The 14273-nt window shown below is 40.1% G+C and overlaps 1 protein-coding gene across 3 annotated transcripts in view; it reads right to left on the reverse strand.

Moving 5' to 3' along the window:
- Positions 1-3986: 3986 nt before the first annotated feature.
- ACTR3B (actin related protein 3B) overlaps positions 3987-14273 on the reverse strand; it is a gene marked incomplete at both ends in the record, with an annotated part of 29516 nt that continues 19229 nt past the window's right edge. Inside the window, 4 exons of one of the 3 annotated variants that reach the window (XM_082014729.1) lie at positions 3987-4082; positions 4681-4764; positions 5168-5293; positions 13865-13957. In XM_082014729.1, the coding sequence (XP_081870855.1) occupies positions 3987-4082; positions 4681-4764; positions 5168-5293; positions 13865-13957 (399 nt within the window). The remainder of the gene's footprint in view (positions 4083-4680; positions 4765-5167; positions 5294-13864; positions 13958-14273) is intronic. The other 2 variants (XM_082014730.1, XM_082014731.1) reach the window with 2 other exon arrangements.

Genomic DNA, 14273 nt, shown 5'->3' on the forward strand with positions numbered 1-14273 from the left:
ATCTGCACCTAAGGATTTGACCGTTACGTCAAAGCAGACAAATGCTAAGGTATTGCCTAAGAGGCAGTTGCTAGGGAGAGATCAGAAGAAAGCACACCGAAATGAAGTGACTTGCCCTAAATGATGCAGCATGGCTAAGACTGACATGGTAGGTGGCAGTTAGAAGTGGAAAGGATTCTAGAAAGTTACAGGATCAATAGTGCCAAAGAGAAGTCTTTTCCACTGACCTTGGGTCAGGCCCTGAGTGTCTACAGGAAAATCATCACATGTGAAACTGTAAGTAACGAAAGCGGCCACAGAAGGAAGCTGTAAACACATACTATTCTGCCTCTTCTTCTATCATGTACATTCAGCTCGCAGAAAAAAATCCTAAGAAGTTGAAAAATTGTATGGACACTCCACTACTTTCTTTGTGTTTTCACCTTTAGCAAAAATGCTCTTGCTAAGACCAGCGTATGAAAATGAGGTAACTAGCTATTCCTTTGCCATTTCATTCACTGTAACTATCTGACAGCCACCACACAGCACTTTTTAATATTATGCAATGCACTTTTCAATTAAGCAAGAGGCTGCATATCTCTGCTCAGTATCCCTAGTGGCTTTAAATAAGCTTTTCACTTGTTCCATCTCCAGCACTTGTTTGGCACAACAGTAATTCTTCCAGATGAGAGAGAACCTAGTGATCATAAAGAATGAATTATTTACAGAAAGATCAGTACTCCAGTTCATGTCAAGACTTCACTAATTGTAGCTAATTGAAAGTACCACACTGAACACATGTGCAATGCTCTTCAGGTTCATAAAAGCCTTAAGTGCTTTTAAATACTACTGAAAAAAGGAAAAGGCTCAGAGGATCAGTAGCAGAAAACAATACCTTGTACTTTTAGAGCACTGACTCAAATCAAGTCAATCAAGGCTAAAACACATCATCTGCTAATTGGTTGATGGGGATAGGTAATCCCCTTTTCTAATGGGCATATGCTACCTTAAGCCCTCAAAGTCAGAAGCCCTAATTATAACTATGCAGATCAGACAGAACTACTTTCTGCAATTTAGCTTACCTATGCTCTGCCTCCATGCTGTCCCACCATTGAAGCAATGCTGTTGACCCAGATCTTTACAGTGCTTTTCAACAGATTTTTAAAGCATTTTACAAGCCAATTAAAAAAAAAAGAAAAAAAAACAAAAAAAAAAACCAGAGGAACTGACCTCACAAGACTCCTTAAGCAACCAGCAGCAAAGCTCAAGCCCAGGTTCATTGTTTTATTCAGTAAACTTAGTTTCACCAAATACGGTGAGCCAATCTAACAGATCATTGCATTCAAGAAAACAAGGGGTGGGGGGGAGTTTTCTGCAAGGTTGGTATGTCAAATCATCTCACAGCAGTGTCCTGTGATCACCAAAGCCTGCTCCAGGGACAAAGCAGGATCACAACCTCTTCAGCAGCTATTAAGAGCAGCAAACTATTATCCACACCAGGCTCCAGAAATCTGCCCTGATGCATTAGGTTTAGAGAGGGCACTCCTTAAGAAATCACACCTCGCAGAAGTGCGCTAGTAACCAACTGCTGGTGTATAAGTAACTGGAGGTAGACTAGATACCAGCTGTCCCTTCTAGTATTAGTCTTGAGTTCAATTCCTTCCCTGTCCAAGAGGATTCAAACCCAATACACATGCTCCTTCTCAGGTGATCGCCCAAAACAGCAGGTTAGGGAATACATTTTCAACTTGCTGTTCACGGGTCCTTGTGGTTATTCATGAAATGTTTGCAAAGAACCCATAAAACATAACTGAAAAGGAAAGCTTACTTGCCAACAAGCTTAAGTTAGCCCAACAGCAATCAGCAAGACAGAAGAAAAGGGGCTAAGAACTCACATTTCCATTTCTCCTCTCTCACATTTCATCTGGAATTTTTTTTCCACTCAATGACTGTTTTAAACTCATGTGGTCTGTAGTGTGTGTGATAGGTAGGCTCAGCCTTCCCAAGAGTTGAAGAACAGGGAAACTCGTCTGCAGGACATCTGAAGATCCATTAGTTTTCTTACTATCAGTGCAAGTTGGGTTTTTTTTTTTTTGAAGAGGGAACATGAGCACATTTCCTCATTTGTTTTCAAAGTGAGTCTTGCTTGCTGTTATGAAAGAAGTTTTTTCCCCCTCAGAAAAATGGGTGCCCATGCCTTATGTCAGAAGCTCTAAGATATCTCAATCCCTGGCTAAAACTAGTTGCAGGACACATATAGCTATGCCACATCCCCAGCATTGCCTATTTTGTAGCACCAAGTGTACTGTATGCCAGAGTTTCAGCCCACGTTTGCTCAGTGCAGTAAACGTGTAAATCTTCCTCTGAAACCTGACTCCAGCCACACTGTGCCCATGATTCTGGATTCTGCTGCACAGGCCAAAAGCCCAAGTAGCCAGGAGTGCAATGACAAACCTGAAACAGACTTAAACATAAACAAACTAATGTAACACTGGAACAAGCTGAAATAGTACACGTTATATTGAATTACCCATTTCTTTCTTAGTGAGAGGACTGAACAAAGTAAGCTTCAATGTGTTTCTCCTGAGAGCTGAGCTTTAAGTCCAAAAGCATTCTAAACCAGGCTTGAGTCATAGAGTCCCATTTTGTTTAATTTCTAATTAATGCTGAACAAATAATTGCTTGGTCTCAATCCCGCATCCCTCCATGCCAATTAAAACCAAATTGATGTCTCTTGCAAAATTCTTATTGGGCTACACAAACTGTTACAAAACCTGTGCTGCCAGAGATCAGATAAATATCAGTGCAAAACACAATAAGTAGGATTTTGAAATTTAAAACACAGAAGAACAAACACTGTGTCCACAACAAGAGCGCGTACTCATAATAGGGTAGTTAAGCCCTAGAACAGGTTGCCCAGAGATGTTAAGGAACCTCCATTCACAGAGATCTTTGAAACCTGACTGGCCCTGAGCAACCAGATCTGACATTTAAGTGAGCCCTGCACTAAGCAGGAGTCTGGACCAGAAATCTCCAGAGATCCCTTCCAACTTCAGTATTACTATGATTCCACATACATTGACATATAAATGGAAAGCTAACCTTATGAGATGAAGTGGAGGAGTATGTAAATGACTACCAGAAACATTCATAAAGATGTTAACAGCTTTTATTTCACTGGTGCAAGGCCCATGTGTCATCCACCACTCACCAACATCAGAACAAAACATCTTCTATGAAACAGCTTCAGAAAATTCAAAACGAAGTAACAGTGGCTATAATAAACTTCATACAATACTGTAAATCACTTAGTTTATGTCATCCAAACAAGAACACATCAGTTTCTAGCATACATGGCGCTTTTTTTGCCCAAAAAAATAAAATACCAGCACAACTCCAATACATGCCTCACACCTGGAAATGCGTAACATCACTCCATGACATTGATAGCTGTTCGTATTTAGAACTAGTCATCAATTCACCCTACCAATATCATAAAATACAAAATGATATGAAAAACCTACATTTACAAAGTACAGTCCCAATCCCGCAATCTAATCCTTTTGGGCAGGTACCTGCATCCATTCCAACTCCCCTGAAGGCAATGTGGTATTTAGTACTCCATTGCTAAAGATTTGATTGCAGAATCAGGGCACAAGTGGAAAAGGTTTAAAACTTTCCACAAGAAGTAAAACACTGCCTTATTCTTCTAGATTCAGTTTCAGTAGTATTTGCACAACCTCCTAAACCATGACTTACCTATATTTTCAATTACCTCACATTTAGGAAGAAAGAAGGATAGGCTTTAAAGTAGTCAGCAGAGAAATGGCTTTTACTGAAATGACCTGGGGCTGTAAGTTGTGCTTTAGTGCATGGTGGTGATCCAAAAGCTTCCAAGAGATAACCACACCTTGCTTCAGTATTTACAGTACCTGCTGCCTTCCTCTGCTTTACGTGAGTTTCTTCACCAGCAAGATATCAGAGATCTTGTTTCCATTAGATGAGCATTATGACATGACTCCAAAAACAGGATTATGACGACAAATACTAGGACCATACTCTTCATAGTCTTTCTTGGTGTGACATACTTGGAAAAACTCTGGCTATGAAAATATAAAACAAATCCCCTCAAAAGCATAAGAATACATCAAGTAGAAAAACTGACAAGTAAACTAATGCCTGAACATTTTTGTAGATTGCAGCTTTATGATGTGGTATTACATTTTTAAAATAGAATAAAACTAGAAATATTAGCATATGAATACAATTAATCAAGAAAAGTTTGTCTGGACAGAAGACTGCTTTTAAACAGAGCAAAAAGAAATCCCATTTTGGATACAGGAATTGCTTCCATTTTCATGTATTTGTTTCTCTCTCGGGTTTAAGACCATTGATTTGGATCCTATATTTCTGAAGTCCTAATTAATCTCTAGTGCTGATTTCAAGAATAAAGGGACTATATTGCAACTATCATATAAAAACTACTTCAGAATTATGTCAAATCATTACATCCTGACACAAGTAAAGCTCCCACGTGCCCTGTACTAATTTTACAGAGATAGAAGTTGGGTAAGGATTCCAGAATGTGACACAGTTTAGGCTGTCACAATGAAAAGGTTTAAAACTTGGTCCTCAGATCAAACATAGCCAGAAGACAATATGCAATTAAAAAAAATCAGAACAACTTTGATAAAAACTTACTGTTGAGGCCAGCATGGAACCGCCGAACCAAACTGCGTAACGCTGCATGTGATGTGTTATCACTTGAACTTCAACTGGTTTGGGCTAAGAAAAACAGAAAACACTCAGACCCAGACATCTTCAACCCTCCATTCATATCACTATCTCACAGTTATTTCTCAGTCTGCTGTGTTCCCTAGGAGACCAAGTCATAAAACGCTTCATGATTAGTATGCTGAAGGACACAACAGTTAAATCCCTCTTGCCTACTGCTAAGATCACATATCTCCTAGAAGGGAAACCAGAATTGCCCTTAGAGACTGCTCACAGTAACTTTAAGATTCCTGTAAAGACACATCATACATTGCAAGGCTACCAATACACTTACCACCACATACATATATACTACTCAAGTTTACGACACTGCATTTTCACTAGAGAGGTGAAAGTTTTGAACTGTATTTCTTTCACTACTCATGTAATTAATGCACTTGAAATTCTTACTTACTTTTATCCGACCACCACTGAGTTCCTCACTAAGTCGCAATCTCGCATCCACTACTCTTTTCAAATCCCTTTGCAGTCGTCGTCCAAAGTCCCTGAACATCGTGGATCCTCCTGAGAGGACCACATTCTGTGCAGAAATTAAAGACACATTCTTTAAATCCATCTTCAAGTGGGTTTCCCAAAAGCCAAAAGTGCAGAGGTGACTATTTGGATCTTAACATCATTATGAAGCTGGTAAGCTGCACAGAACACCTTAAGCATTGCTCTCTTCCATAGGAGGTCCATGGTCCCTTATTTCCTTCCCTCCCCGCCTTAAAGAAGAGTTTTATGTAGAATATGTTATTCAAAATAGGAGGATTCCATTAACATGGTGAGCTAGTACCCTACATGTGCAGAGCAGCAGAAGTAAGACACTACATCAAAAAAATTCCCAGGGATGCTCATAGTAAGTAGTTTTAGCCCTCATACCAAATAAGGCTCTAGGCTCATCATATTACTGTTACTGGCTTTCCAAAGGTGTAGAGTTATCTAGAATGCTTTTTTTTTTTTTTTAATTTAAGAGTTAAACTTCAAAACATAGCAACCAGCAAGTCCAATGATTCTTTAAAATGGTACCACACCTCCAAAGAGGACTGCAGTACAGAGAAAAGTACAACGCCTTTCACTTTTCTTATTTATACCTGCTTGCCTGGTATGACTTAGTTTTCAGAGCAGAACCACAAGCCTCTTAGCCCAGACGAGTACTCGGATTCTAAATAAGATTTTTAGAATGTCACATCCTTAATTCTGATAAAGTTGCAGGGTCATAGACTAATGCAGAAGTCATTTCAAAAGTGGGGTGATTCAAAACAGGAACCCTCGACCATAACATTGGTGGCAGCAAAAATGCATTTCATAATCACAAAAATGAACTCTATATGACAAAACTGCGTGTGGGCCCCTGCATACTGCTGCAACTGCAAACCCAAGTGCCAACTATCGCTTACAAAAACGACTTACATGCCTTAGACACATGTCCACAAGGAACTCAACTGAGATCAAGAGTTCGTTATACATAGGTCAAAGGATTCTCTCTCAGTAATAGTTTTTGACACTGCAGACCAAGACTGTGCATGTAATAAAAGAATCCCTGAACCAGTTTTCAGCCAGGAAGCCTGCACACAGACCTGAAGAGTCAGAGACATGCATAAAAAGCATTCACACTTGCAGGGTGCAGAAGTACCTGCTTGGATTTCAAGCAACAGATAACAGGGAAAATCTTGTTTATAACTTGTAAAGTGAGAAGAAAGCCATTTGGATATTCATGAAAAAAAATTTGCGCTGCACATTGTAAATATCATTACAGTAGGAAAAATTCATTTCTTCACAGCTTCAGATTATCTACGGTACAAAAGGGTGCATAACAAGGCAGGTGTACTTAAAAGAAAAAGCACACATCCCCATAACGTTACTGAAACATTTCCCAAAAGAAAGAGAAGGACAGAAGAACCATATGTATAAGCAGGAGCCAGAAACCACAGTTGGTCCTAAAACTAAAGCAGGAGGGAAATTGCCCCTGCTCCCCCCATACACAAGAACATCTCTTCCCCTGCCTCAAAGAGGTCATGCACTCCACATGGGAAAGAAAACTGCTAATGGGGAAAAAAAAGACTACAACCAACCTGAGTGATGAAACAGCAATTAAAAAGATGCCATCAAAAATGTTACCTGGAGATAACGAAGTTGGTGAAGATGGTGAAAGCAGTAATTTGATCCAAAGCAAATGAAACTTCAAGTATAACCCATAAAGTGGACAATGCTACCACTAAAAATAGATTTCAGAATACACTTGCAAATAATTTTTTTAAATACATCTGAGACCAACACATGCAACTACAAACTTAGTAGTAACATTGGGAGGCTCTTTTATCATTCCAGGGTTAGAAGCTAAGAGGTTACACCCTCCTCACATTACTATTATTCAAGTACTTCTACACACTGAAAGAAGTTTAAGAACAATGCCAGCCAAGGAGAACAGAAGCGCTAGAGTATACTTGTTGAAATGATGAGTCATCTTATTACCACATATCTGGTCAAGCAGAATTTCAGATATAAATAATTAGGTGACACCAGTTGCCATAAGATGGTTAATTACACAGTTAAGAGTTCCTCTGTGCCATGCACTTCTTGTCAGAACTGGGCCAAATCTGTGCTAACTCTTTAGTAGAAGACTGCTCACGTATGGGCTTCAGTAAGTTATCAAAACTCAGCAGGTCAGTCTTCTGCAAGGAGGTCAGAAGCCAGGTAGTTCTCACTTACAGTGAAAGCAGAGTCTATATACATTCCCCACTCCTCAAACAACACGCTGTCCTGGTTTCAGCCAGGGTAGAGTTAATTTTCTTCATAGAAGCTCGTGTGAGGCTGTGTTTTGGATGTGGGATGAGAAAATGTTGATAATGTGCTGATGTTTTGGGTTATTGCTAAGTAGTCAAGGACAGCCCAGCTTCTCCTGTTGGCCTGCCAGCAAGAAGGATGGGGGTGCACAGGAAGCTGGGAGGGGACACAGCTGGGACAGCTGACCCAGGCTGACCAAAAAGATATTCCATACCATATAACATCATGCTCAGAATATAAAGCTGGCACAAAGAAGGAAGGGGTGGAGGGACGTTCAGAGTTATGGCGTCTGTCTTCCCAAGAAACCATTACCTGTGATCGAGCCCTGCTTCCCTGGAGATGGCTGAACCCCTGCCTGCCCATGGGGAGTGGGGAATGAATTCCTTGTTTTGCTTTTCCTGCGTGCGTGGCTTTTGCTTTACTTATTAAATTGTCTTTATCTCAAACCATGAGTTTCCTCACTTTTACTCTTCCGATTCTCTCCCCCGTCCCACCGTGGGGGAGTGAGCCAGCAGCTGCGTGGGGCTTAGTTGCCAGCTCAGGCTAAACAACGACACACCCCCATCACTTACAAAGGACCCAGTGAAGGTGGGAAAAGACTATCAGATTAAAAAAAAAACAAAAAACCGAAAGCAGAACAAAAACCACCACACACCAAACTACAAACCAACCACCCTCAACACAAAAAACCACCCACACCACCCCTCCAGCAAATACCTTCTCTAGAATAACCGAGTGTAACACAACACAGTAATTCCAGTAACTATTTAAATATTGACAGTGAAGCATGCTAAATACATCTGTGGAGAAAGCTTACTAGTGATGTTTGGGATTTGACTGCCTGGGAATTCTCTGGCCTCCCAGAAAAAGACATAGAGGAAGTTAGGATTTAAGTATCATTTCCAGCTGATTCCTTTAAACAAGGTGATTTCTTCTGATCATACTCTACTCAAACACACTTCGGCTGGTTTAACAGCTCTAAGCAGACCACAGGTTTCACAGCTAACCCTGATTATCATACCATCTGACAGGAAGAAGCTCCAGTTGATTTTTACATTTATACCTGTAACATTGTAACTGGTTGAAAATTTAAGTTGTTTCAAAAGAATGTACTCCCTTAGAAGAGAGGCTTGAAGACCTTGCACACACCTGAAAAAGTTAACTACAAGTAAATAACGAAAGCAGGCCATTTCTGGAAGGAAACTGGGAGTGAACACCAATCATCTCAGAGGGCTGAAATGAAATTTCTCACTTCACATCCATGCCCTTTGCTTCTCTTATGAACTCTAGGATATTGAGCCTCTCTCCATACCATTTCTGGTATTATGTCCATACAGTGCAATACTGCAAAGACATGAAACTACCTAACAAAACAACCCAGTTGTAACAGAAATCTCTATCTAAATAAAGTTTACATAAAAATTCCAAAAGGTTAAATTCACTTTTGCAGAATTCAATGCTACCAAATACAAGGTGCTGAACAGGTTTGTAATGCCTTGTAACACAGTCTAAGCGCACTCTCAGCTGGACACTTCAGAAGTTGCAGCATCAAACAGAGAATCATCCACTGCTTTTCCGGCAAATAAAACACATCCCCATTTCCCCTCCTTCCAAACAGTAGTCTAAATTAAAGTTTTTTAACATGACACCACCACACCACTAGAGACATGTAATCAGAGCAATATACGACTGTTAATAAAAATTATTATGGGTTAAAACTGGAAGGTTCACAAGCTGAAGATGAGCGCTTCATGAGCAAGTGAATCAATTAAGCTACATGCCTCTGTTAATTTAGTTAAAACAGGGCAGTATTTGCCAACATTGTATGGAAAGTATAATGACAAATATTATACATATAAAGCAACAGATATATCACAAAGAAATAAATGTGAGAAACACTATTTTAATGTATTGTGAGAAATGCTATTTTTTGAATAAGTTTGACTTCTAATGATGAAGAAACAATTTCTATTTCCTTAAAATAATGATTTTCAACGTTCATTTAACAGTTCAAGTCATAGCAAAAAAGTTCAGCATGACTTATGGTCGTGCTGTTCTGCAGAAATATGCCTGCACTCAGAGACAAAACTAACCACGAAATACTGCAGATGTATCGAGCTACTATTAAACCAGCTCGCATGGGCAATGTTATAAATGTAATTACAGCTGTGATAGGAATAAACAGGGCTTCTCCTCGGTAGTCCTGTTCCACGCTAACATGTTAATCACTTGGGGCTTCCACATGAGGTAAAGGAACACCTTTCCTCTCCCGTGCCTTATCATCGGTGATGCAGATCCAATAGCCTGGCAGTCCCTCCAGCCTTACCTTTCCCACGCAGCCTCACCGCTCTGCACTTAGTCATTAACAGCATACACTGTCGTTTTGCTGACGCACAGACCAGCAGAAGTCATTTGAACCCTACCCAGTCTTACACTCGAGAATACCTACAATTTTGAAAGGGAAAGGCAAGAATAGAGTCGCTCCAGCAGATCGGCTGGGAACCGTCATAGGCTCGATTTCCCTCTGCAGCTCGCAGGTGTCCACAGCGGCCCGACGACGCACAGCGGCCCGACGACGCACAGCGGCCCGACGACGCACAGCGGCCCGACGACGCACAGCGGCCCGACGACGCACAGCGGCCCGACGACGCACAGCGGCCCGACGACGCACAGCGGCCCGACGACGCACAGCGGCCCGACAGCGCCATCTACACATCACGCAGCACATGCAAAGCCGTTTTCGCATCAAGTATTAATCAGCAACTCAAGTTAGAAGTGATGTTAGGGAGGTGTTTTCCACCCCTTTAGCCTCCTGCACCCCAGATCTCAGCAGGCTTTGAGGACAGTTTGTTATGAGCTGGGCAGTCAACAGTTTAACCTTCTGAGAGAACGCTGATACCAGTGTAGTCCAAATCTTAATCGTATCAGCAAGCCCAAATTCATTATTCTCCACAATAGCTGCACACCCAGCTAGGAAGTAATCTTCACTAAGAAAGAGACAATATCTTTAAAATCCTGTCTCCATGCACCTGCGTTTCCACTGAAAACCTGGATGATTTACCTACAATAGAACACCACACTTGCCAATACACTAGAGTCCCCGCCTCATGCAATGTTTTCAGCTTGAGAAGCTAGCTTAAAAGTTTGAGGTCAAGGTTGCTACAACTTGATCCATCATGATTTGAATCATGAATATTTAAACATGCTTAGCTAGGCTCTTTCAGAGTTACTTCTGATAGAATTTACCTGGTTTCACACGTCACTTATCTGAAATTCCTTCATCCACGTATTTGTGCCAAAAACACAGCAGAGAAAAGTTGATAGAAATCAATTGTGGGTACAGCCAACGACCCTACACTTACATCCTTTCTACTGGGAGAAGGCAGAGACCTCAGAACTGTCAGTACTGTTCTCATCTCCTGTTACCATCTAAACTCTGGGAGTATCTGGGGAGACACCCTGGATGGGGAAAAAAGGAAGATGAAGTAGAGCGTGGAGTAAGAGTTACAGTTTCTGACCCTGTTACCAACAAAAAAATTACCATTTATTAAAATATCAAGCAGTTTTTAGAATGTCTGAAAGCCCTTTGTTCACTTTAAAGCTATTATATTCGCTAGCCAACTGTTAAATTCAGCTACTCTTTTTTGACAATAAAGTGTCAAAACTCATGCCCTAACTGACAAAAGCTAGGACAAGTTTCAGAGCATTTGCAGGTTGAAAAGAGATTTTTAAACAGCAACTAGTATTGAAAACATGCAACACTAGCATCTGTTGTGGCTATACCACAGAGCAGACATTTCCCACTGATGCAAGCTGGCTGTGCAATAGTTACACTGCATTTAGTAGTATGCTTACAGCAACCTGAAAGCTGGGGGAAGGACCATGTTTTTCTGCAGACCATAGTCCCCATCATACTACTGCTCTCTCCCTCTAATTTCTCTGCATTCCTGTGGTATCATGAGATAAGTATAAGGAAAGGTTGTGGAGCAATATTTTAAGAAAAAAAGCAGCTAAACAATTCTTAAAAAAAATAGAACTAAATGAACTATACACCATTGTTCCTGAAGAATGCCAAGGGTGATGCAATGCCTCACTGAGCCCCATAAAACATGATCACATTTCTAGCTGCATGCAGGATGGGTCATTTTTCAATGGAATTTAACACTCAGGAATGAGCAACATAGCAAGGATACCAGATTATTTCAGCCATGTGGTAAGATCCAAAATCTTACTCCATCATTTCACCTAAGCACTCACTTTAAATCTCATTCTGCTTTCTGAAGATTTGGGTTTGTTTAAGAAAAAAATCCACCTTATTTCTTCAAATTTCAGTGCAAGTTCCCTGGTTCCAAATACAGCAGCCTACCTATCTTCTTCCATTTTAGCAGAAAGCAGCTCATGCCAAGCAATCCAGAACTCTCAACTCTGTGTTAGAGACAGAGAGACAGGATACGAATATACATCAATTCTTCCAAGCAATTACATTAAGATGGTGTAATCATGAATTAAAAAAAAAGCGTATGGCTGGCTTCATCACATGTGAAAAGGTGTTTGTGCTTGGTATTGAACAGCTACAGGCTATGGGATATGGCTGAAGAACAACAGTCTTATGAAGGTCCTGCTGGTCCAAACATCAACATAAGGTAAGATAACTGGCTCTGTAAGAGAGATGTGGATCAGACTGGGAAACAGGGATACTGGCGATAAAACTAAAAAAGAGAAATACTATAGGACATCAAAAGATGAGTTGTGAAACAATGTTTCAAAGGCTACATACCACATATAATCTGCAAGAAGGGTACTTGCAGGTATTTTCTGCATGAACTCTAAGGAAGAATCCAAATACATTTGATGGAAACCCAGCTCCAAAGCACAGGGCCCTGTGGAAGCAGCACTGTGGAAAGTGAAACTGATAAACCACAGAAACTAAGAGAAAGTATGAGTGGATTTCTGCACCTATATGTTGTTTTAAACAATGAGAACAGAGATGCACATCCCTTTGCAGTGACCTTGCTTAAAGAAGATAGCAACTATTAGCATTAATAACTACTGACATCTATCATTACATTCAATAGGTAATTGTGTAACTGTTTTAATTAAGCAAGTATGATGAAAAACAGAAAATGGAAAAACGGTCTCAATCAGTGGCAAGTCAAGGGAAAGTTATTTTCCTGCTGATTATGATGAGGAAAGATTAACTTAACCTCAATTTTTAAATAACACTTTCTGGAAATAAGTACTAATCCCTAACCTACCAAGCTATTGCTCTATGGCAGCTTTGGTCTTTCACGACAAAAGCACCAGACCTTAAGCACAACCAGACACTAAGAGTTTCCTAAAATCTTCTGCAACATACCTAAGCTTTGAAGACATTGAAGACATCTACTGCAAAATTCACTCCACATATGAGCTTGTTGAGTAGTTTAACTTCACCTTTTAAGCTGCTCCACAAATTTGCCCAGAAGCACTAGGTCTCATTCTGGATTACAGAGTATGTTTACTAGGCAAGTAAAACAGACTACAAAACTTTAATAGTTACAAATTGCCCTAAGACTTAGTTGGAATTTAACACTCATTCTAATAGGTAAGCAGAACTACCACCTTTCACATGAGCAAGTAAACCTCTCCGTGCTATTGCTTTACGCTGGTATTTCCAGAAGGGCACTGCTGCTGCACAAACAGGAAACAACCAGGAAGCATCGGATGTGCTGCCAATACAGTGAGAGCTTGCCATAGGCCATGCCTGTCAGTACCTTCCTTTTCATTTCTTAAAGAATCAGTGACTGAAAGTACTTTCTGGACTACACCCTGGGGAAGTTTAAGCAGGCCTAATTATTGTCTCTTAAAAAATTTTAAGTCTTCATGTATTTTAATACTGAGTTTGATACCTGGATAAAACTGCAGACAGTGGGCAGACACAAGTCAAGACTGTGAAAAGAAAATATGTATCTGAAATCACTGCTTAATGAAGTGAGTGGCGGAGGGGAGCGAGACCATGATGTAACCCTTAAAATGGTTTACGCACAAGAATTTACATTACAAATGTCAGATACAAATAACATCTCTCTGCCTCAGTTCCTCAGGGATAATAGTTACCTATATATCAAGCCACTGTTACAGATAACCCATCTTCCAAAAATAAAAAGCAGCAAATACCAAGTATTCAGATGTGGCACTTTGTTTAACCTAAACTTTATTTCTATTCAAAGTTGACACTTCTCATAGCGGGGAAAATGGTAGCTATGCTAGCATATGCTTCATGACGGTGATAATTTATTTAAAGACCAAGCATCAACAAGTTAATCTTACAACAGAAAAAACATACCTTATATAATGGACGCCTGACATCAATGGGACAGTTCTGTATAACTTCATCAACTACATCCGAAATGGATTCCATAAAATCCGGATTAGCAAACTAAAATGAAATAGAAGCGGCATTAGATTTTTTTGTCCCAAGAATGGTGAAACAAAAAGGCAGAACTGAGACTGTAGAGAAATTTCATAATAGCACTTTTAAAGGGAGAGGGTAGGAATCAAAGTCAGTATTTGCTTCTGCTCACCATTTATTCTATATTAAAACAAACCCACTTCTGTACAAGGGAAATGAGAATTCCAATTCTCTTCCTTGGTCATAAACTCACTGTTTACAATTCATGCACCATGGACCTACTATTGCATGTGACATGAGTTTGAGTTCTCCTGCAATATTAAACACATTGTTACTGTACATT

Source organism: Phaethon aethereus, assembly GCF_964289735.1.
Source record: "Phaethon aethereus genome assembly, chromosome: 2".
In the NCBI taxonomy this organism is placed as follows: Eukaryota; Metazoa; Chordata; class Aves; order Phaethontiformes; family Phaethontidae; genus Phaethon; species Phaethon aethereus.